Source organism: Heliangelus exortis, chromosome 4 (genome assembly GCF_036169615.1).
Source record: "Heliangelus exortis chromosome 4, bHelExo1.hap1, whole genome shotgun sequence".
Taxonomy (NCBI): domain Eukaryota; kingdom Metazoa; phylum Chordata; class Aves; order Apodiformes; family Trochilidae; genus Heliangelus; species Heliangelus exortis.
Genome location: NC_092425.1, coordinates 7222046 through 7245089, shown reverse-complemented (window position 1 = coordinate 7245089; position 23044 = coordinate 7222046). Strand labels below are relative to the sequence as shown.

Sequence of the window (23044 nt, the reverse complement as noted above, 5' to 3'; positions counted from 1 at the left end):
CCTGGTTTCATCCAGCAGTTTGATTTCTGTGCATAACAGCCCCATTGCAGTTAAACAGGGAGGGAAGAATTGGGGAAAACCCTGAAACACAGGGTTTTTAGAATTTTTAATAGAAATTAGTGGTGAGAAAACTTGCAGTTTTTCCTAGTTCTTGCCTTTCCTCTGCTTCCTAAGCTGATTTTTAAGGCTATAGTGTACTATATCTGTACTCTTAATGATACTGTAGGCTCATGGCCTCTGTTGGCTGGAGTGCTTCTGCGTGATCAGAACCTCTTCAGCAAAGTAAATATTAATCAAACATGTTGGCATCTCTGCTGTAGAGAAGCACATCTATAACCACTTTGCATTCAGAGCTCTCAGAGGAAACTTGCATAATTTTGTAGAGAATGCATAACAGAGCAGCTTGTGGCATGTAGAGGTTTTGGCACTCCTTCATTAAAGACCTCCCTTTTTGCAGGCTGATCATAGCTTTTAGTGAAGCTGTTGGTGAAGATAATTTGATGTGACTCCATGGTGCTGTGACCCAGTATTTGTGGTGGTTTTTTGTTTTGGTTTGGTTTGGGTTTATATGAAGATTTATGGATAAAAACACACCAGTTGCCAGGTTTATAGACTGGTGGGTTAAATACTGCATATTTGATAATCTCACTTAACTGACATCTTCTGTCCTAAATATCAACCAGAATCACTACTAACTTATTATCTGAAGGAAATACAAACTAGAAAGTTGTAAATTATTTATATTTTGGCATGTAACTTTGCACTGTGTATGCCTGTCCAGTAAAGAATGCTAGTCTTTCATGACTGAAACATTTTCTGTGCTTATGAATGTTTTGGTCTTATTTTGAGCATTGGCTATGTATGAGGAATTATTTCTGCCATTTAACTTTTTCTTAAATGCTTTTGTCATTTAGATTGGCTCTTTTAAAAGTAAGCAATGTTGATTAGGTTTGATTCAGTTTAGATTTTTTTTCTGTTTTTATGCTTGTAATTTTCATTAAACCTAATAAATGTCTTTTCTTTAATGTAGCTGGATGAGCCAGAACCCCAAAGACAATGGGAAAGGCAAGAAATGCTTGTGAAGAAGCTGCAAAATACATTCCCTGGACTGGATAAGGAGGTGAGCTGATATTTCCTGATGGCACATCATTTTGACTTCAGAAAATTCCAGCTGTTGGTGGTCCAAATAAAACACTCCTTACACCATCAGCAGCCTGGGAGAACCCAGGCTACAAAGGTCTTTGCTGTTGCTTCTCTGGAAATTTAGCTTGCCCTAAACTAAGAGCAGCTGAATGTAATCAGGAGTATATGGAACTTCTTACCTTACTTTTTTTGTCCCTTGGTGAGCCTGGCATAGTCAGATTTTATGACCTATTATAAAAACGAATGTGGAAATTATCCCTTTCTCTCTCACACACTCATCTCCCCTGGAACACTTAGATATAGTGTGTGCTTTGCATTAATTTGGTACCTGATGATACTCAGCAGCTACTCAGGCCCTTTTCCAACTGTATTTTGGATTATTGAAAGCAAAGCTGCTTTGTGTATGTTCTTACCCTTTTGTGAAGTGGAGTGCAGTAAACTGCTTATATACTAAACTAAGTATATAAGCAGAAGCTGAAGGGTTTTCTCCTTTTGATCCTTTATGTTGAATCACCTGATTTGTTGGAGTTTTCTTTGCCTTGTGCAATGAAAATTAAATGTCTGTGCCATAACATTATTATATACAGAAACTTCGTTTTTGCTTACTTACCACAATACAAATTTTTTTTTCTTTTTACTAGGAACTGAGAGAGGTTCTTCAGGATCATAACTGGGTGTTTCACGAAGCTCTGGAGACCCTGAGAGTATTTGCAGAAGATGGTGAGAGTAAAGATAAATTTATAATCCATTTTACCTCAAGATAAAACAGACTTGCAATAGAAATACTTTTTGATGTCCAGCAATGACAGTCCTGGCAGCTCTGCCTAGAGACTTAAACTGATACTTGGAACTAGTGTTATGGCAAAGATTAAAGAAGGAATTTCAGATTTGCTGTATTTTTAAGTGTCATGATTATTTATGTTTTGCTCTGTAGGTTAAGATAAATATCTTTGCCTTGCTAATACAGATTTGCATAAGAAGTTGTAATTATGTATGCATGTATCACAAAATATAATTTGAAACGTGTCAAAGCTGACACCTGCTTCCCTCCTGCTTGTTTAAAAATAAGTTTGGGGTTTTAACTAGAGCAAATTGTAACTGCATAGGTGACAACTGACAGACCATTTTATTATTTTAAGATGTATTCTAGGGGAGAAAAATTCTAGAAAGAGGGCTTACATTATGCTATCAGTTTATAAATACCAGTGCATCAAATGTGGTGGGGAGCAAGATTCCACATAAAGCAGGGAGTTATACCCTAAATACTACTTATTGGGTTGATTAACATGTTACATAGCTGTCAGATATGTGGATGTTTTGCAGTATCAGCTATTTTAAGCTGATTGGACAGTATTCTTAAATGGATTATTTTCAAGTGAGAGATCTATCAGTGTGCATGAGGTTGAGTCCTTACTGCTTCTCCTTTGGAAAGATGAGACATTAAGGTTGGAGTCAATCAGCAGCAAGCTGGGACTGAGCAGAAAAGAAAGTATTGTAAGCACTTCCCTCCAAAGGAGGAAGAAAACCCCATAAAAGTAATTTCTGGAAATTACTTGCTCACATTCTGTTAAGTAACCTCTGTCTTACTTTAAGACATTTGAGTTATTTTGGTTTCTTCAGGAAATGCATGATTCTGTTGTCCTATCCCCAATGCTGTACTGAGATGCATTAAAAGGGAAAAAATACCTAATTTTCTTTGTGAAAGTAGGCTTGTTTTCTGAAATCAATAGAATTAATATCTTTGCAGTCATGTGAATTGGGACTGGAATCTCATCCCAGGGATACATCAGAGTTCAAATACCTGCTCTTACCTCAAGAGTTCCTGCAGTGCACACACATTACACAGTGTACATAACTCTGTGTTAAGATATGCTTAAAACCATCTACTGTTTGAGCAGTAGACAAGTCAGCATAGCTCATTTTATGATGGTTCTATTTGCATGTTTTGAACAGACTTGTGTGGTGTTTCCTTCTCTTTTAGTAACACCCACTTTTGTGTTTTATATCTACATAGGCTTTATTTTGGAAGAGCAGTAGGGTTTTAATATTTGCCCTTAGCAAGTAGGCGTTGACTTGTTTTCTTCCATATTGCACGCGTAGGTTTGGAATATCATCCCAAAAGTAAATCTCCCAGCTGGACTGAAGCCTCTGCCAACACCAGAAGTGATGGGAGTGCAGAGAAGCTGAAGCAGAAATCTTCTGGGAAGGAGCAGAACGGCTTTCAGAAAAAGGACAAAGGCAAGAGGAGCATTTGGAGCACTAAAAGAGACACGGACGACTCGGAGGACAAGTCAGCTTCGGAAGATGGTGGCAGCTCCCTTGATGAGGACTACAGCAGTGGGGATGAGGTGATGGAGGATGGCTACAGAGCCAAAATTCTCAGCTTCCTGCAGGATGCTTCTCCGAGCGAACTGACTTTGATTCCCCAGTGTTCTCAGAAAAAGGCTCAGAAGATAATAGCGCTCCGGCCCTTTAACAGCTGGGAAGCTCTGGTAGGTCTGCATTCTTCTTTTCCTACCCCCAGCCTGCCTAAAGTCAAGGTGGCTTCAGCCTAGGGAGGCTTAGATGGGTGGCCTTATCCCGATCAGGCTAAAATGCTATGTTCCTCCTAAGCCAATAGCATTTCAAATAGTGTCATATGACCTGGTTTTGAATGAATTAAGGGGTGATTTTTCTGCAAAACTCAAGCTGATTGGCTGACATTACTGTCACTCACTCTCTAGCATAGAAAGTTTGGTTGATTTCACTGCAGAAGAAGAAATTAGAGCTTTCACTTGGGAAGGAGGTATTTGCTAGCTTGTTCTGAGCTCTTGTAGCTGAAAACCCATGCAGGAGGCAAGGACGTGGCAGGACTTTTACTGCAGACGCTTGGATCACAGCAGCAGCAGCAGCTTCCAGGGTAGCTCCATGATTGAAGATGCCAGCATGGATATTTTCAGTTTCATACAAGCAACAGTCATCGTTTTTTTTCTTTTTTTTTTTTTTTTTCCTGGCTTTTTTCTTTAGTCTACTGCAGCTCAGTTTCTAGCATGGTTTTGCTAGCTGAGCACTGCAGCCATTTTTTATTGGAGCGAGCTGCTGTGCTTTTATTAATAAAATGTAAAGCATCAGAATACTAAACCATAATGCACACCAGAAGGGGAAACAGAACAGTAGCTCTTGGTAAGTAGATTATTTACTATGACTGGGTTTTTACTTTGTAATGTTTCCCATGGTTTTATTTGTTGCCTTCGCATTACATGCAGTTTCACTTAACTGTAAGACATCAGAACAAGGATGAGAGCAACGTCCTGGTAAGAAATTTGAAGTGCATTACGGCAGATTTTCTTGATTTAATTTACTGGTGCTTTGGAATTTAAAGCAATAACTATGCATAGGCCCTCTTACAGAGTATTTGGTATGTTTTTTCATCATTGTGTATTCTGAAACCTCCCCCACTGAGGGGTGCAAGGTCCACTTGTATTTTTTCAGAGCAGAATAGAACTTCTTCACTGTGTGTAAACAATAACATTTATTGTTCAGTGTGTGAAACGTTTAACCACAGAACAGTAAGAGACACTAAACAGATTTTTAAGGAAAACAGAATTATCTTTGTATGTCCTGTTGCAAGGAGGGGGAGAAAGGAGGATACTTGAAAAAAAATATAAGGTACAGGTATGCTGCAAAAGCAATCCGTTTTGCCCCAAGCTTTTGGCTTCTCACAAAACATCTGCCATGCAGCTATTCCTTTCTCAACTTGTTGGATTTTGCCTGAGCTTAATTCTTTGCAGAAGTATTTGCTACAGGGCTGTTCTTCTCCGTGTAAAATATTTAAGAGAAAAAAAGCTGTATGGGCCTGTTTGTGTTCAAAATTTGTCTTTCATATAGATTGCTGCTGTCAACAGCCACATGTTTATGTAGTGTTGTGAATACTTGCCCAGAGTGGAAATAGTTTGCAGCAGACTTTAGCAGATGTTTTGTATCACTGTGGTTTTAATTGTTTGTATAGATCCAGTAGCTCAGTGACCTGATCTTTTTCCTACTAATTAATGGGAGGTAGAATAATGGAGTGAGCTGAAACAGTTTTAGGATTAAAGGAATTGGCTTAGTTTTAAGGTCTCTTTATACACTGGTGATATCTTTTGTAACACAATGTAAAGTATTAGAAGTTGATATTGCTTTTTAATTATTAGAAGTATTGAGGAAGATTTCAAGGCTCTCAGCCTGAGATTAAGACTAAAGCTTGGTTACTTGGAATCTGGAAGTCTTATTCCAGGAAAACTTAAATTAAAGTGGCTTTTTTAATTCTAGACAAGCTTTTTAAGTTGGACTAAGGTATTTTCAGATGGATTTAAACAAATTTCAAGCTTGTGAAGTCATTAAGAATGCCTGAAAACACTTATTCTTTAGAGCAGTTATTTAAAACAGATGTTTAACTTGGTCTAGTTACAAACATTTAAAATACACAGAAAAACACCAAACATGGTTATTGAAAAATAAATGGAGCTGAAAAAATCCTTGTTCATAAGAATTAATTCCATTGGCAATTTCTGGAGGCTTTAGGCATCTGTCACATTTGGAGAAATGATGCTTTTCTTTGCCAAAGACCTGTGGCCCCTCTCCAGAGTATGTTGTGTGCTTAGGGAGAGCAGTGGGTAACAATATAGAGAGCACCTTCCTGAGTCCTCCTTCTATTCACAACTTAAAATTTCACATTGCTCTCTGAGGGCAGGCTTGGAAGAGGGGTCCCAGGTGCCTGTGCTGTAGAAGCCCAAGCATGGAACTAAGACAGAAGAGAAGATTTGATGCCCAAGTGGGAGATGCTGGAGCCCAGCTGTGCTTCTGGGGTCTGGGGGGGGGTTTGTTCCTTTGCCCCTTGTGTGTGCCCAGTGTGATTTCACACTGCTTCTGATAAATGCAGAGGGTACAAAATAGAGGGAGTTGATTGTTCTTTTGTTTTTTATTTTCAAGGCTTATAAATTGTTAACTGCCTGATCTTAGCATAGAAACATATCTGAGATTTGCTGTATCTCATTTGCAGTATTATTCTGTTTCAAATAAGCCATCTCTGTTAACATGTAAAGACTTCCTGGAGGTTAGACAGTGTCTATTGTTTTTAAAAATGCCAGATTTCCAAGGAATACTTGCAAGCTAAACTGACGTGAAATACTATGTAGAAATTGACACAACATATATTTAGCTTATTGCTTCTAGGAGAATAGAAGAACTGAGCAGTCAAAGATGGATTTGCTGGTCCATCATACTCTGTGTACTGCAATTGTATGAGATAGGAGATACAAACTCAAGGGAGGGCATCTTTGGCTTTTTTGTCATTTTGTTTGGCTGCACAGGTACAAACTGCTAAGAAAAGCACCTTGCACCCAAGCAACAAATGCATCAGGTTAGAAATGCAGCCTGCTTAAATTGGAGCTGAGGTTTGTCAATTGAGGTTGAGTCACCCTTAAGCAGTCAAGTGAAATCCTAAATTTCCTTCAAGTGTGGTATCAAGGAAGCCTGAGTAGAGTGCACCAGCCTGGCATTTATGCACCATGGGACACTGCTGCAGCCTGCAGCTCTGGGGAACCATTCTTCATGCTGTGGAAGCTCTGGGTTCCACAGGCTTTGGTGGTCTCACATTTTTGAAGCTTGTTGAAGCTGAGAGGATGGCTGAGAGGAAATGATCTGCACACCAGGGTAACGTGGTGCATTTCACATGCAGACCTATGGCTTATGCTTATCTTGTTGTAACTTGGAGGTGCATGTTAACACATTGACATGAAACAATGCCATTTTTGTTAGTAGCAGATGGCTTAATTTTCCACGCCTTCATTTATAGATTACAGGATTTATATTCATGCCAACCAGAGCTTGAGGCATCAAAACAAATGTTGAAATTTTTAAGTGGCCTATTGAAAAATAAAGTTCTTTTTGTCTTTCTCCATAGAGGTGTCTGTGTAGAAAACATTTTCACAAGTGTTGACAAGTGTGCTGTACCCTGGTTTAACCTATGAATGTTGGTAAAATTTCTGGGCTTTGTTTAAAACAGAGCAAAACCACAGACTAACCAAAACCTCCCCAAAACTGTAGCAGCATGCTGGCAGTAGAGGGCATCACAGGTTTTGGGTAATTTTTGCAATATGGTTTTGGTTTGGTGGGTTTTTTTCTGAGTCAAAGCATAACCTGCTTGTACAGTTCAGTTTAACAAAATTTGCTTTTACTCTGCTATGTGGCAGTGTTGATCAGCTACTTAACATGCAGTAGCTGGATCATACGACCCCTTCTTTTTTTTAAGGAAGGAATTCCAAGTGGATATATACCTGGTAAGTTTTGTGCTAAATGTTAACAGATTCCCAATTTAAAAATCAGAAAAATCTGTGCGGAAATTATTCTGTTTTAATGAAAGACTAGCAAATACGGAAGAGGTTTTATTCTTCAATTCTTTATTAATAAAAAAGCAGTGTGTCTGTCCTTTAGTTATGCCTAAATAAGCATGAAAGTTAAGTACAGTTACAAATATGACACAGGTTACTGCAGAAATAAATGCATTAGAAGGTTTTGCCACTTGTGGTAGAGTTAGGACTGGGACTGAATAATGCTGAACTCTGAACAGATTCATTACAAAATCTTTATCTTTCTCCATAGATTGGTTTGCCTTGATGCCTACATTATGCTTACATCTTTAGTATCTGATAGATATTGCTTAAAAGGAGGTGTAATGATAATCAGTACATTTTTTTTCTTCTTTTTCTTCTGTTAGAGTAGCAGCTTGGATTATACTTGAAGGCTGTTAGTGGTAACTAACCAAAGCTTGCTGTACAGCTTTGTGCTGTACATTGCCTCCCTGTGAGGATTTTAAGTGTTTCAAGCTCTTGGCTGTTATATTGTGAACTCTTCAGGGAAATTTTCTTTTGTTTACAGATAGGTTCTACAATGCAAGGAGCTGTGATTTTGACCTCCAGTGTGGTCTTCACACAGTTCTGCAGTGGGCCAAGTGTGTAAGGATTATTTCATGTTTTGAGAGGCTAGTGGGGTGCTGTTACTATCTGCTACTTGCTGCCTGCAGCAGCTGTGGATTTTCTCCATAGCACCTTTGCTCCTATTACCAGTGTTCACAGGAAATTTCTTTTACTATTTTGCAGTTTACAAAAATGTCTAAGACTGCTGGTTTGTCAGAAGACATAGTGTGGAACTGCAAGATACTACTGAAAGAGAGGGATGTGGTTCTAAAGCTAATGAATAAATGTGAAGACATTTCAAAAAAACTGACAAAGCAAGTAACCAGGATTACTGAAGATGGAGAATGTGGATGGAACATAGAGCAGCCTTCCATTCTGAATCAGAGGTATCTTTCCTTTTTTTATGCTTAGTAAGGTGTTGTTTAATAAAGGATAAATGAATAATGGCACCTTCAAAGAAGTAGTCTCTGAAAGTAGAGTTGCAAATGTTTCACATTTAGTAGCTCTCAGTGAACTGGATGGTGATGTGCAATACTGGAAGGAATTCCACAAATATAATTTTAATAATTTTAAGTTAATCAGGAAAGTTGGTGAGGAGGATAAGAACGTAGGAACAGAAAGGTGCAACAGTGCTCAGTACCTTGTTTTACTTGCTTCAGTTTTTCATGAATGTAGAAGCCAGCCTTGAGTGATGGGGTCATAAGTAGTCAAATGTATTTCAAACAGACAACCATCAAAACTACTTCTTTAGTGGGGAACTTTTTTTTTTTTTCAAAGACACAAAATTGAAATGAATCTGAGCAAGCTGTTAAGGCGTATCAGCTGGACTGAAGACCTCAGTCAGGATCTTTAGACATACAAAATTATCTGGAACTCTTCATCTAGTGGGAGAGGCACCCATGATGTGTTTGAGGGGAGGATTTCTTTCAGGGAGATAAATCGATGAGGATCTCCAAATGGATGTTGGGAATAGAGAGCTTGGGAGGAATGGAAGTAGGCATAATAAAGAGCATTATCTTAAGGGTTAGGAAGTGAAGAGGGAATGGACAAAAAAGTATTTATTGAAATGTTTATTTTCATTGCTGAAGATGTATGAAATTAAGATAAACCATTTAGATCAGAAATGTTCTTTGGTATTCAGGTGGCTGACTAAATAAAGTTTGGTGGGTTTTCAGTGAACCAGGAGGTCTGGAGTACATTGAAAAATAGGCAAGATTTAACTTACTATGCTGTGCTTAACATAGGTGTAAAATTGTGTTTCATGGAGAAACAAATAAAATATGGTAATTTTTTTTTAACAGTTTGGAACTCAAGCCATATCAGAAGATAGGTTTGAATTGGTTAGCACTGCTGCATAAACACAGCTTAAATGGCATATTGGCTGATGAAATGGTAAGTGTGAAACTAGTTAAGAATCCTTAAGTTTTGCAAAAAATACCTTGTTAAATTCTTTCATTTCCTAGAAACCTGGAGGAGATTTTAGGTAATTTGTTCTAATATAATTTAGATTGCAAACAGCTTCTCCAAAGTATGAGGTTCTGAGCTCTTACTTCCTATTTAAAAGCCTAAGATTTGGGGGTGCTGATAATGACAAGTCAAGTGGTGCTTTACAATGCAGTAAAGCACTTAATACAACAACAGATTATCCTCAAACTATTAATTTTAATAGTTCCTTGTCCAGAAATACAGCATTTAGTTAGAGTGAGCCCTTGTCTTCTAAATTTCTCTGTCAGTATCAAAATAAGTACTTAAAAATATAGAAAAACCTACGTGGGTGAAAACTTTCTACTTCTCTAGCATTTTGACCATATCCTGTTGTTATGCTCCCCAAAAGTTTTAAAATAAGAGAGAAAATATTATGGGTTTGAGGTTTTGGTTGGTGCTGACACCACCAGTAATTGTACTGTGTACAGTAATTGCTCAAATTTAGTGGTGCAGCTGCATTTCATTGGCTTTTAATCCTGGCTGCTGTTCACCTTGTGATGTTCTGGGAGTGAATGGGTGGGTTTGATTCACTAATACTTAAGCAATGTTTCTCAACTTCCATGTGTTTTTATTTGTAAGAACTTGCATATTTGTGGTAGGTAAGATAAATGTTTACATCTGTGATAAGGAAGACAGAAAAGTGACTATTGGTGGAAACATTGGCATAACTTAAAGAAAACTAATTTCCATATTAAATTCTACTTCAGAGATAACTGGAATATCCTTTTTGCAACTGGCTCAAATGGGAAGAAATAGTTACTTTCCAGGTAATTGTTTGTCTGCAGCAGTGTTTCAAGAAGGCAATTTTTTGAAGAAGACTTGAGGCATGAACTTGAACTAAAAAGAAAAACTTCATAAATGCAACAGATGAATTTCTGGTGCTCAAACACTGAGCTGAGGAGATAATTGAGTTTGACTGCAGTTCAAACAATACACTTAGAACAATTTTTAATGCAGATTTGTAAGCTTTAGTTAACATTGACTACAGTGTAGTTGTCTTATGAATACAAAACATTACCATGTTCTAAAAACTATAAATTTTGTTTAGACGGATTTGTTTTCTCGTAGGGCTTAGGAAAAACAATTCAAGCTATTGCATTTCTAGCTTATCTCTACCAAGAAGGCAATAGGGGTCCCCATTTGATAGTTGTGCCAGCTTCAACATTAGGTAAGTTACAAGCTTCAAAATTTTTTGTTTAAAAAAAAATTATGGACAGACTGTGAAAGAAAGATAAGTTTGTGAAAGAAAACAGTTTTCTTAGGGTGATATTATACTCCTTAGGTAGCTGGAATCCAACCATACTGAAGGGCATGCTGGTTCTGAAATAATTAGAATTAGCATGGATATTTTTTTTTAATATGATCTATATGCTTCACAAAGAAATAAAGGTGATCGTTACAATTTGAACTTGTTTGGCAAAGCAGAATTTTTATGTAGTGAATATTGGCTGAAATTCCTAGTCTTCAGGCTGTTCTTAGGATTGGGTTTCAGTGCATTTGAGACATTCAGTGTCTTTTTTCCTTTGTGCTGCTCAGAATGTGTCAAAGCAGATCAAAATCCTAAAATTAGAAGGCTTTCTTTAAGCAGTGTGTTTTGATTGTTTAATCATCTCAGTCGAAAGCAGGAAGATTATGGTGAAAAAATACATCAGTGAAGCTGATGAGTTTAAGCAGAAACTAATTCTCTGTGCACTTCTATTTAGTTTTGTTGAAGTATAAAAAGAAGTAGCAAGTTTGATTTAGAGAGAAAATGCTACTTTTAATGTACCTAATTTGGCTTCAAAAATTTCTCTTAACACATCAGAAGAGCATTGAGTTGTTCCAACATCATTTGAAATTGTCTATTTCAGTGTGATTTCAAAATCCACGAGAAACTTTTTTTTTCTTTAATTAACTCTTAGAAATACATGTTACTTGGAAACAGAGATGTACATAAAGATGTAAATGAAGGTGTTTTTATGAAGTGAATCATGGGGAGCAGTAAATTGCAGTGGCAGGTTGGTCCAACCTGACGATGCCTGGGAAATATCATCTACCTGCAACTTTCCTGCTACTTTTCTGAAGAAGTCTCCTCAGCTCTGGTCTGGTTCCAGCCTGGGTGCTGTGGCTGTTCCCAGAGACACCCTGCTGCTGTGGTTTGGGGTCAGCATTTTGTTGGCTGCCAAGCAGCTTCCCCCTGGGAGTGGTGACGTTGCTGGTGGCCGCTCTGCTGCTGCGCACCTGGAGCCAGGTCGAGCTGTCAGGATGCTCTGCCAAATCCCAGAGGCACTGCCTCTCCTGATGAAACACTTGTGGATGCAAGTACCAACAAATGAAGTGATGTGCTTTCTGAGGGATTAACTGTCTAGGGAAGGAATCAGGCTGAAAAGTGTTGTATTATTTTGCATGGTGGTTACACAATGTGTAGGCTCTCTTTCTGTAGGAGTTGAACGTGCAAGCTGGGTTAATCAAGAGTTCGTAAAAGTCCGCTTGTGGCTTGTTTAATTTCCTTAATTATTGCCAGCTTTATAGCATTTAGACAGTAAATTTCTTAACCTTCAGGAGAATCTAAAAGGCTTTAAAATCAGATGTTTGGTTTAATATTGAGGTGTGCTGAAGTTATTTAAGACATATGAATTATAAATTACATGCTTTTTATTTTATTGCTGTCTTACAGATAACTGGATAAGAGAAGTTCATCTATGGTGTCCTGAACTGAATGTCCTTTTCTACTATGGTGAGGAATGTAATTTAGAAATTAACCCAGTAGTACTGTTACTTGCCTGGTCAGTCAAATAAAATGTGAATTGCTCGTGGAAGCATTTTAAGAGAGTTGTTTAAATACACCTGTATTGTTGATTATGTTTCTGTGTACTGTATTAATTTTTATAGACACATAAATTATATATATATATATATTATATGCTTTGTCCTTTCACAGGTTCCCAAGAAGACAGGAAACATCTCAGAGTGGACATTACTAATAAAGTGGTTGATTTCAATGTGATAGTAACTACGTAAGTACAGTAATTAAGTAACAAGTGAGATTCAGTAGGCTCCTACTGACCCCTACTGGTACAACAAATAAAAGTTTGGATTTTGGTGAAGTGTCAAGGGAATTTCATTTTAGCTTCAGGTGGTGGTTACTAATAATTTTATTAATGCTATAGTAGCTACTATGTAACTGATGCTTTAGATAATATTCATGTATTAAGCAATAAATGTGAATGGATATGTATTACTTTGTAATAGATTTGCACATGTTTTTGGAAACTGTGGTGGAGAGCACTGGCTCATCAAGTGAACTGCGATTATTATCCAGCAGCAAACTGATGTGATTGGGTACTTTTAGGCATTTTGACATAGCACCCCTCATGTAGGCTGCCCACACCTCTTTAACAGTTAGAGAGTTTGATATGATTGTGATAGCAGTATGTTAATGATAAATTGGTGTTTAATGTCTCTTCTGATACCTTTCTCTGACAGATACAGCTGTGCAATTAGCAGCTCAGATGATCGAGGACTGTTTCGCAGGCTGAAGCTTAACTATGCAATTTTTGATGAAGGTCACATGCTCAAGAATATGAGCTCTGTACGATACCAGCACCTTATGACAATTAATGTAAGAGGTTGAGTTATTCTTGGATTTTTTTTCTGGTTTGCAGGGTTTTTTTCCTGTTTTTATGTGCTGAGGGAAAATGGAATATTAGCTGTAAAGTTCATGTACACATAACATTTCAAAAACTACAGCATGCAAGTGGATATTGTATTGTGTTCTGGGTTCAGGAAGGAGATTGAGGTGCTGGAGCAGGTCCAGAGAAAAGCAAGGAGGCTGTGAAGGGATCCAGCACAAGTCCTGTGAGGAAGGGCTGAGGGAGCCGGGGGTGTTCAGCCTGGAGAAGAGGAGGCTCAGGGGAGACCTCATCACTCTCTACAACTCCCTGAAAGGAGGTTGGAGCCAGGGGGGGGTTGGGCTCTTTTCCCAGGCAACTCTCAGCAAGACAAGAGGGCACAAGAGGTCTCAAGTTGTGCCAGGGGAGGCTTAGGTTGGACATTAGAAAGAATTTCTTTACGGAGAGGGTGATCAGGCATTGGAATGGGCTGCCCAGGGAATCCACCCCTGGAGATATTTCAAAAGAGCCTGGATGTGGCACTCAGTGCCATGGGCTGGGAACTGCAGCGGAAGTGGATCAAGGGTTGGACTTGATGATCTCTGGGGTCCTTTCCAACCTATCTGATTCTGTGATTCTATGAATAGTGTTGATGTGGTCTTAAGAGTGAATCCTGCATTGAGAACTCTTTCAGAGAAAGAAACTCCCAAAGAAATGTAATAAATTTCCTATACCATCATTTTGCTGATGCTGTGATTACATTGATGGTAGTAGTTTAGTTTCAGTATTAAGTAGTTTTATCCTACGGTAGTAAAGATTTTTTAAAATGCTGTTCTGATGGCTTGTGCTGAAACAGCGTAGCATTTAAGGACCTATTCTGATAGGACTGTGCAAGAAAAGCTATCTTTAAGATATTTTTTTTTGTAGCTTCTTGGCCTGAGTCAGCAGAATTTTGAAGAGAAAAATTGAGTACAGTTTTTTCTCTTATTGAGATTTAGCACTGTAGTATTGGTACAGTAATAACATACTTTTGGTCTCTTATTACAACTTATTTTTCAAGATCAAGTTTTCATCAAATGCATTTTTAAGAAAGTGGCCTTTGAGGAATTCAGAACTTGTTCCTATGTATTGTATGGGGGAAGATATGATATAGGCACAACAGTTACCATGTTAATTTAAAAAAAATCCAACCAAAGATAAAAAAAATCCAACCAAAGACAAATACCCTAACAGGGCCAGGAAGGCTTTTCTTACATCTGACTTAAGCTGCTTGAAGAGTCTTAAATTGATGCCTTCTCAGTTCCCCACAGATGTGTAAAGCATTTTGTTGCCTGAAATTATTTAGAACTAAATACATTTTAAGTTTAAGTAATTACGATTTAAACCTAGCTCATCTTCTCAGGTCTCCAGAGCTGTGTTTTTTCTGCCAATACTAATTTTTAACCTGTTTAACTGCTGTTTTTTTCTCACTGCTCTTTTCCACTTCAAACAAATAGGCAAAGAATCGCTTGTTGCTTACGGGGACTCCTGTTCAAAACAATCTGTTGGAACTGATGTCCCTCTTGAATTTTGTCATGCCACGTATGTTCAGCAGTAGCACAAGTGAAATCCGAAGGATGTTCTCTTCAAAAACAGTAAGTACTAAATATTCTCTTCTTGAAAACAAAATTTGTTGCTTGAATACTGCTGTTGCTGATAATACAAAACTTCTGGTTTATGTTGTCTTATGGAAACAGATTTATGAAAAATCTAGAAAATAGTGAAATCATTTAAAGTAAAAATGTGTTGCAACAGGTTATCTCAGGATCCAGAACACATAGGATCTGTCTGTTCTGGCTGAGTTTTTCATTAAGTTAGAGTAGTTAGAGTAGAGCTGTTAAAGCTGAAAACTTCACACTAATTGAATTCTTGCAATATTCTCCTTAGAAGAGTGCTGAAGAGCAAAGCATCTATGAAAAAGAGAGGATTGCACATGCAAAGCAGATAATAAAACCATTCATCTTGAGAAGAGTAAAAGATGAGGTAATGCTTTCTCTTTAAAATTATTTCATATTTCCAAAAAGTCTGATAATTTGTGAGTCTAACTGGAGAATTTAATGTCAAATTTTGTCTTTGCTAATTTTAGCTGTTTATCTAGAGCAAGAAACAAGCTGTCTCTCAGTAGTCTGCAAGTTAAAATGTGACTTGCTGCAGCATTGTGTTTTCATGCTCCTTATTTGCTGACTATGTACAGCTGAGAATTTTCATTAGGATAGAAAAAGATCCCTGAAAGATGACTCAGTGCACTACTAAAGGATGAGAAGTGAGAAATACATTAACCACAAAAATATTTGTGACTTTAGAATAATGACATTTTATTTTAACTGAAAGGATTAAGGCAGTGAATGTTCAGGTGTGACTAGAAATCTGTGGTTTTAGTTACTTTGCATCACAATGTTTCTTTTTTCATTCTAAAATCCAAAACCTAGTAAATTTTTTTTCTGTTTAGAATTCCATATGAAAAAGAAAGGGAAAACTTAATAGTGATCCAAATAATGTTTTTGTGCATTTGCATAGTCTTGAAGTAACTGGTTTGAAAGGGGTTGTCTGAGTGTAGGTTCCATGTGTTGCATGTACTGTTATTTTATGCAGTTTTGTAGTGTGCAGACCATGTTACTTATCAGGGAGTGATGTGTAATCCAAAACAAGCTCTGATTTTTTAAATCAATACTTCTGACACTGCAACCACTTCAGATGAGGAGAATTAGTAGAGCAGCTTAAAAGCAGCTATAAAATGGTATGGAATTACTGACTGTTCACTACAGTATAGTTTTTACCTTGTATGCTTTTATTTTGTCAGGTCCTTAAACAACTACCTCCAAAAAAAGATCTAATTGAATTATGTGCCATGTCTGAGAAGCAGGAACAGTTATACTGTGATCTCTTAAATAAGTTCAAGAAAACTACTAGCAGTAATGGTATGTGATAGTCTTGTTTCCTTTTACTGGATTTTTTTTTTTTTTTGTGCCCAGACATTCCTTGAATGTGACTACAAAGCCCTTACTTTGTAGAAAATGCCTAACACTCATAAAAGTATTTTTTCTGTGATTTGGTTTTTTTTTTTCCTAAGTTCAGGTAGTAGGTGAAATGCCCAAGTTCAATCCTTATAAATAAAGTTCTCCTGAGAGGCAAAGATGTGTCAGGCAGATCTCTCTACTACTTCTGCATATACCTTATTTCTTTGTTGACAGAGAAAAACTCCGACATGGGAAATGTAATGATGCAACTCAGAAAAATGGCAAATCATCCACTCTTGCACCGTCAGTATTACACAGATGAGAAGCTCAGGACAATGTCCAGGCTTATGCTCAAGGTAAGGTTCAGAGATTCAGAAGCAATCCTGTACTTACCAGAATTTTAAATGCAACTTAAATAGATTCCTTTTATTGTCAGTCCTCTGGTCAAAAGTGTGTCTTTGCAAAATGTAATTCACTGTTGCTGCTTTTTATTTCTGTGCATCTTTCCAGTATTCTAATCAATCTCTGTATGTGTTTAACACTGATTTTCATATCAGATATTAGTGTAGAGAGAAAAGTTGTGGGACTGCAGTTACCTCCTTTTCATTAGCTCCCCTTAACACCTCTTCCCTCCATTCCAACTCCTTTGGTTTTAAAACCAAAGGTCTTTAAAAAAATCTTGGGAGAGCACTGGAGTTTACTCATTTTCAGAGCAGCAAGAAATTTAGGCTGTATAGAACTAACAGGGGAGGCATAAGTAGTAAACCATTGAGGATTTTTTTTTTTTTTTAATTTGGGGTTAATGCCTGTGGAGTTTGGGAAAAATCAAAAATTGTTACTTTTTTGAAGTATAAAAAAAAAAAATTGAAGGTGCAGCGGGTGCTGTAAGAAAGTTGCAGTGCTGGCTTTAAGTATCTGCAGCTTTGCTTTTAAAATAAAGTGAGCCAAGTTTGGGGGGAAGGGAAGAAGTGACCCATTGGTTTATGAAGATTTTTGTCCCCTTTTACTCCTCCTCATACCATCGTACTCTCCAGATGTGGCTTTTCTTTTCCTCTTTCTTCCAGGCATGACATCCCTCTACCCCACCCTACATCTTGGGCTGGGCTTCCCATGTCTTCTACCATCTATCCAAGGATTGGACCTCCTTTTTAGGGAATGTGTCTTCAGGGGAAGAGGTCTGATACAGGGGTAAAAGGTCATAGGGCTTGATGGGAACTAGGTAATTGCTATGGAGGTTGAGCCTAAACTTCTAAGTTTTTGGTAGTGCAAGTTCTTGTAAAAGCTGAATTGTGAAGTAATGATCCTCAACTATAAACCTGGCGTTGCAGAGTTCATCTTTTTATTTTTTTTTGCTTGCATGAGCCCCTCTCTGGCTTTTGTCCATGTCTAGTTGTGCTACTTTGTTCTTTCAGAAATTTTGGATGTTATTGTGTGATGGTTGGTTTTTTTGTTTGGTTTTTTTTTTTTTTATTCTCTGTCTGTCCAGATTGTGTCTTGCATTATTCTCCTTCATTTTTGCCAACAGGAACCCACACATTGTGATGCAAATCCTGACCTTATCTTTGAAGATATGACAGTAATGACAGATTTTGAGCTGCATTTGCTTTGCAAGCAATATTCTCGTGTCAGTGACTTCAAGTTAGACATGGAACAGATCTTGGATTCTGGAAAGTTTAGAGCACTGGAACGTATTCTCTCTGACCTTAAAGAGAAGGTTGGTACTACAGATTGCTGAAACATCTTTTCCTGTCCAACCAAAGGGTGGCTCTAAATAACTGGTTAAAACCTCTGCTAGCTCCATATACAACCCAGCTGCTTTTCACTGGAGTATTACAGTGTCATTTCATGTGTGTAAAGTGTTGAAAAGTAATAATCACAGCTTTCCATTTGCAGAGTACCTGGGCACATCACTTTAGAAACAGCTGAAATAAGCTTTACTGGTTTTTTCCCATTCCCAAGTTTCAGAATATTCATCCCAAGTTAGCTCTTCTTCCTCAGTGCAGAGGGCTAGCACCATTTTCACAGCTCATGAACTTAGATCTTCTTTTAGCAATTGAGTAAGACTGTATTACATTAGAATGCTTATGCATGTGTAAAGCCAGTGTAAAGGTAAGAATAGGTCACTGCTTTTTTAGAATTTATGACTATAAATTCAAGCCAGCTTTTTTTATAACTGATTATTTCAGACAGCACTGATGCTGCTCTGTATCACATGGGATATAGCTTAAATTTTTAAAGTTTGAAATGAAAATATTTTGTCAATGTTTATATAGATGCAGTAGATCTCTCCTTTATACATTTGACATGTGGTTTATAGATTGCTTGAGTCCCCTAAATACAAAGTAACTAAAAGAGTGTTGCATTTATGAAAGATGGGTTAATGCATCAGGAATAATGGATAAAGTATCTTCACTGACAGTCAGTCCTGACTTGGTGATTTTCAGCTTAATCTTTTAGTTTGGAAAACAGAGATTCAATCAAAATCATATATTTGCACCAATAAAATATCTATGTAGTTTATTATCTTTAATTGACGTGTTTTAAAACCTTTGTTTTTCTATGTCATTTCCAGGGTGACAGAGTTGTGTTATTTAGCCAGTTCACTATGATGCTGGATATCTTGGAAGTCTTCCTAAAACACTGGCAGCATAGATATCTTAGGTTGGATGGAAAAACACAGATTTCTGATAGGTATGTGGTTTCTTTTGCTGAAGATGAGAGAGAAAAAAATGGATGTGTGCATGAAGGGGGGAACAACCTTTACCTTTGTTTCTCAACTTACACCAGCTACTGAAGGGGTTTAATTTCAGACCTCACTTGTAGGGATGAGGCTGAAAGATGAGTTTTAGATGTTCAGGTTACAGTCTTGTGTCTTCAGCAGTTCAAGGTGTGTTTGATTTGCTTGTGTGCCAGCATGCCACAGCTAAAGCTCACCTGTAGATTTTCCTTGATAGTATAGCACATCTTTGTTACAGGAGGCAGATAAGCCTCTGTGTTTCTCTTGGACAAACATTTGCTCTGTCCTTCACAGCTAAAAACATCATAGTATTTGAGCTGTGCTCTTACTCTGCTGTTTCCTCTTTCATGATTTTTGAAAGTATAATTTATATGCTCACTCTTTCATTTCAAAGAACTTGTTTCTGCTGTGGTATCAGTTCCTACTTATAGCTGAAATCTGTTACTTCCTTTATATGTGCAATTAGTTCAGAAGACAGCCATCAGGCTAAATCCTCCCTCTCCCCCCTTTTTGTTTCAAGTACTTCAGTCTTCCCTTGCCTTCCAAATTGCTCTTTGTATTCTGTGTTCATCCAAAGTCTTTTACCAAGCCTCTTTTCATGTTTTTGCTATCCATCCATCACTCTGAGTACATTTCTCTTGTCACTGCTGAGGGTTGTTGGTCCCTTTTTTCCTTCTGCAGAATTTTAAGTCCTGCAGAGCTGCTTTGCAGTGCCTCTGTCCTCCCTTTCTGAAGATGGTCTTCCTGACTCTCAGCACTGGAGGCAGTGTTCTGTTTTCTCTAAACCCTAAGGAGTGTTTTCCTTTTGTTCTGCAGGATTCATCTGATAGATCAGTTCAATACAGATATGGGTATATTTGTATTTCTCCTGTCAACCAAAGCTGGTGGCCTGGGAATCAATCTGACCTCAGCAAATGTTGTTATTCTTCATGACATTGATTGCAACCCATACAATGACAAGCAAGCAGAAGACAGATGCCACAGAGTAGGTCAGACAAGGTAAGAGTTTTTAATTATAATGCTTGGCTTTTGTTGGAGGCAGGGTCTTAAAAGAGCATAAAATGGTGATATTTTATGATTAAAAATTAATTTTTAATAGAGTTGCATTTCTGGATTGTGTGGTAACTAAGTAATTATAATTGTCTGAGAGCAGGTTACTGTGAGAACAAACCTTATTTACACTTTCCTCCTTTTTCCTTTTCTCTGTAGCTCTTAAATTCTCTACATTTCTCAAATTTCTGGTGCTAGGAGCTATTTCAAGCCAGATCTGAAGTCTCTGGGACTGTTTGGCAAAACATTTTATTCTTTCCAGGAGAATTTTATGCTCTGAGTGCCACCTCAGCATAAAAAGTGAAACAATGGAGTGTTTTAGAGTCCTCTGCCAGCATATTCTACCATGAGCAACAGAATATGTTTGAAACCTTGTATCTTGACTGTAGTATGGAATGAGGGAGAAATTGAGTTTATTCTGTTACAGGAGGTTTTTCTGATTGTCCAGACTTTGCAGTGGCTGGAGTGCAGAAAAAGACAAGTTTTCTGGCAGTACTGGGAACAGAAAATCTAGCAGCTCATTTTAGTGCCCTTTTGTTCATTTCTTCCTCCTTGTTTAAAACCACTGCCAGCTGAGCAAATGCATTGCAACCTTCCCTTTTGTGCTAATCCAAAGAAAGTGTAAAAATGGATTTATCCTATTTTGTGGTTTTCAGAGAAGTAAAAGTCATTAAGCTAATCAGTAAGGGGACTATTGAGGAAACCATGCTCAAAATCAGCCAGCAGAAATTGAAGTTAGAACAAGATATGACTGCAGCAGATTCTGGTAAGTCTCTTGCACATGATGATGTCCACTTAAGTGAATTAAAGTTGCTGCAGTATAATAATCTGAAAAAATCAGGTTCTTATGCACACAACACTTTGGGGTTTTTATTTTCATGTTAAATAAACTATGTTGATTATTGTTCAATTTGACAGGAAGTACCCTCTGAGTCTGACCCCAAAAATCAGTGGGAGTCCTACAAGTAGAGGGTTTTGTACAATTTTGGAAATCTAGACTTGTCTCTGTTTATGTAAAATATTTTGAGCTGTACTAATGTTTGTTTTTATTTCTCAGGTGAAGAAGGAACCATTCCAGCAGATATAGCCACACTATTAAAAGCTTCATTAGGTCTCTAAAATGTGAATATGTTGTGTACTTAAAGGAAGAAAGGTCATGTTTTACCCCAAGGACTTTTATGTTACAGATGACCATGAGTTTTATGAACATTTATAACTTTTTTGTAGTTTCTTTATTGTATTCCTCATGGTATTGAATTGTTTTTAACACTGACAGCACTCTTCTGATGCTTAAAAATAGAAATGGCCTAAATGTGCCAACATCAGATGGTGAATAAACATTATTTTTCAGATCATTTTTCAAAACAGGGACCTAAGTAGTAATTGTTAACAAATCTGCTACTGCCTAAGATTTGTCAGTATTTTTGTAATTATTTCTACCTCCAAATATATATATATCTATATATATATAGATATGAAAACTGTCTGTTTCACTGGATTATGCGTGTAGATTTTTTTATATGTGCCTTATTTGACAATGCTTGAGTCTGTTTCTGCTTGGTTTGGTTCATTTGATGTACCGTACTAGTTTTGTATCAATTTGTTCAAATAAAATTCCATAGATTGACAAAATGTTTTTCATTTTGTTGTTATTTGGGTGTGTGGGAGTTGCTTGCAGTGTTATAAATGAAACAGGCAGCTATTAAAGTAGCTGCAGTGTTCAGTTCGAACTGACTTGGCTTGATCCAGCAGTAGTTAATTACTAGTGTTTCATTATACTCTAATCACAGTTATATTAACATGTTGATTATAAAAATAGAATTTTTGCCAGATGGAATTTCCACCCAGGTTTCAATTTTCTGGGCAGACTCACTGTCAAGACCATGGCTAATGAAATGCCCTAAACACAAAGCTTATGTCTTGCTCTCCTCTTGAAATTCAGTGAATTTTTAATTCATTTCAGTGAAATTAAGAGCTCAGGTGGGATCAAGGAGGAGGTTGCCCCCACCTGAAGTTTATAATCTGCCAGCAAGGATGTTATTTGAGGAGGTGGGAGAGGTGGATGGCCATTGCCCTAGAAAGGAAAAGCTTGTAATCTGGTGTTTTAACTCAGAGTAGTTAAGATTGATAATGCTGCTTTTTCAGAAGGGAGGGGAAGGTAAAGCTTGGCCTGTGTCAAAGTCCTTATTGCCTCTGCTCTGTGTTCAAGTATCAGCTGCTGAACACTGTGCAGAGCTCACCAAATAAATCTGTACCAGGCTAAATCTCTTGGAGGATTATTTCCTAGCAATCACTCTTAATTTGCAATATGGGATTAGCTACCAATTTTCTATATGTGGTTATCACAGTCAGAAGACACTTTCTGCACCTTTTGAATGAATTTACACAGTTTTATGTGAAGAGGAGGGAAGAGGAGATGGAGCCCAGTGTTGCTTGGTGTTTCAGCCTTTCTTCAGATACTGCTGGTGATCAGTAAGTTGGGCATATGTTGTTTTTCCTTTTTTTTTTTTATTTCTTATGGCTGTGGGTATTTTTTCAAGTGTGCATGATTTCTGCAAGTACATAATCGATGTTAATTCCATCTCTTTTGTTAAAATAAATAACAGGATGTAACAGAAAACCACAAGTGTTTTGTGCTGCAGTTAACGAGGTTGTCTGGTTTTGCTGACCATGATCCTACTCCAACTCTTACCATGTTTTATTTGCATGTTCTCACCTGCTTGCTTCAAATGTGCAAGGAAACAAAATGCCTGCCCTGTTGTGGGGTACTTTGTGGGGTGTTTGCATTTGTTCTGCGTATGTAACCAGTGAAGGTCGTCTGGCTTTACATCCCTGGGGTCAGTACCTGAGCTTAAGTGCTGTGTAACTGTGTTTCTGACATATTTTGTTTCTTGAAACTCCTTCTACCCTCTTGAACTGGGGGTCTTAAAGGGACTGTAGAGTCACAATGTTGGAGATATTCCAAAGCCTTTTGGGGCAGGGGGCTCCAGGTGGCTCTGCTTGGGCAGGGGCTTTGTAGCTGATGACCTCCAGAGATCCCTTCAGCCATTTGTGATTCTGTGTCTCTGACTCGGAAGGATGTACAGGGGAAAAATTACTATTATCTGA

The 23044-nt window shown here is 37.6% G+C and overlaps 1 protein-coding gene across 2 annotated transcripts in view; it reads left to right on the top strand.

Moving 5' to 3' along the window:
- Positions 1-21568, top strand: part of SMARCAD1 (SNF2 related chromatin remodeling ATPase with DExD box 1) — a 41793-nt gene extending 20225 nt beyond the window's left edge. Inside the window, exons 7-24 of one of the 2 annotated variants that reach the window (XM_071742829.1) lie at positions 1031-1120; positions 1785-1863; positions 3244-3635; positions 8262-8464; positions 9380-9470; positions 10632-10731; positions 12220-12279; positions 12484-12559; positions 13029-13164; positions 14650-14787; positions 15080-15175; positions 15993-16110; positions 16384-16505; positions 17675-17863; positions 18722-18840; positions 19703-19885; positions 20593-20702; positions 20994-21568. In XM_071742829.1, coding sequence (XP_071598930.1) covers positions 1031-1120; positions 1785-1863; positions 3244-3635; positions 8262-8464; positions 9380-9470; positions 10632-10731; positions 12220-12279; positions 12484-12559; positions 13029-13164; positions 14650-14787; positions 15080-15175; positions 15993-16110; positions 16384-16505; positions 17675-17863; positions 18722-18840; positions 19703-19885; positions 20593-20702; positions 20994-21055 — 2364 coding nt within the window. In that variant the 3' untranslated portion in view covers positions 21056-21568. Of the gene's footprint in view, positions 1-1030; positions 1121-1784; positions 1864-3243; positions 3636-4217; positions 4306-8261; positions 8465-9379; positions 9471-10631; positions 10732-12219; positions 12280-12483; positions 12560-13028; positions 13165-14649; positions 14788-15079; positions 15176-15992; positions 16111-16383; positions 16506-17674; positions 17864-18721; positions 18841-19702; positions 19886-20592; positions 20703-20993 lie in introns of those variants that run through there. The other variant, XM_071742830.1, reaches the window with a different exon arrangement.
- The last annotated feature ends 1476 nt before the right edge of the window (positions 21569-23044 follow it).